At 36.0% G+C, this 1,396-nt stretch overlaps 1 protein-coding gene across 1 annotated transcript; it reads left to right on the top strand.

Annotated features, from left to right (window-relative positions):
• The first annotated feature begins 205 nt into the window (after positions 1-205).
• On the top strand, positions 206-955 carry LOC120008760 (secreted RxLR effector protein 161-like). Its single transcript, XM_038859135.1, has one exon. It carries the CDS (start codon positions 206-208, stop codon positions 953-955), a length of 750 nt encoding a protein of 249 aa, XP_038715063.1.
• Positions 956-1,396: the final 441 nt, after the last annotated feature.

The following is a 1,396-nucleotide window of genomic DNA, read 5'->3' as shown; positions in this document are numbered from 1 at the left end:
GGCTTGGTATGAAAGACTCACAAATTTTCTATTGACCACAGGATTTTCAAGAGGAACAGCTGACAAGACACTCATTGTAAAGAAAGATCACAAACATATTTTGGTTGCTCAAATATATGTCGATGATATTGTGTCTGGATCTACTTCTGTTTCTTTGTCACAAGAGTTTGGTGAGTTAATGAAATCTGAATTTGAGATGAGTATGATGGATGAATTAACCTCTTTTCTAGGTTTTCAGGTGAAGCAATCTCAAGAAGGGATATTCATTTCTCAAACCAAGTATGCAAGTAACTTGGTGAAGAAATTCAATGTAGCTTTGAGCAAACCAGCTCAAACTCCTGTGAGTCGAAGCACTAAGCTAAGTAAGGATACAATAGGAAAGTCTGTGGATCAGACTTTGTATAGAAGTATCATAGGAAGCTTACTTTACTTGACTGCAAGTAGGCCTGACATTGCATTTAGTGTTTGTGTGTGTGCTAGGTACCAAGCCGATCCCAAGGAATCTCACCTTTCAGCAGTGAAAAGGATCTTGAAGTACATAAATGATACACTAGACTTCAGAATTTTCTATTCAAAGGATACTAATGCGTCATTGGCAGGTTACTCGGATGTTGACTGGGCAGGTTACAGCGATGATAAAAAGAGCACTTCAGGTGGATGTTTCTACTTAGGTACAAACTTGGTAGCTTGGCATAGCAAAAGGCATAATGACATCTCCCTCTCCACAACTGAAGCAGAATACATAGCTGCTGGAAGTTGCTGTACTCAATTGCTTTGGATGAAACAAATGCTCGTTGACTACAGATTGGAACAGGAAAGTATGACCATATTTTGTGATAATATGAGTGCTATTAACATTTCCAAAAATCCTGTTCAACATTTTAGGACTAAGCATATTGACATTTGTCATCATTTCATTCGAGACCTTGTTGAAAGCAATTGTGTGAAACTTTAATACATTGCTACTGAAAATCAATTGGCTGACATTTTTACAAAACCTCTAGACACGCAAAGGTTTTTGTTCCTAAGAAAAGCACTAGGGGTGATCAAAATAGAATAGATTTTCCAAGTAAGCATGAGGTAACAAGTATGTGGGATATATGATTTAATTCTTAATTTATGATTATAGTATTGGTTGTTTGATGTTACCTCCGCATATGTTTATTGTTAAATGGCTAATCCATCCATGGAATTGAAAAGATCATGTTATTAGTCATATTTTGTATTTCATAAATATCTTCTGGTGAAGTCTGATTAACATAATGTGTGAGAATTGACTTGATAGGTCTATTGAACAGTTCCTTGGGAAACTTGATGCAAGCAACACAAATGGAAAGGGCTACGTCAAAGGTACAACAAAAAAAAAAAGGTATGTATCTTTTGAAAGAAAAAGAGC

Source organism: Tripterygium wilfordii, chromosome 11, assembly GCF_013401445.1.
Source record: "Tripterygium wilfordii isolate XIE 37 chromosome 11, ASM1340144v1, whole genome shotgun sequence".
In the NCBI taxonomy this organism is placed as follows: domain Eukaryota; kingdom Viridiplantae; phylum Streptophyta; class Magnoliopsida; order Celastrales; family Celastraceae; genus Tripterygium; species Tripterygium wilfordii.
The sequence above is the reverse complement of the archived record's forward strand: the minus strand, read 5'-3'. Positions and strand labels throughout refer to the sequence as shown.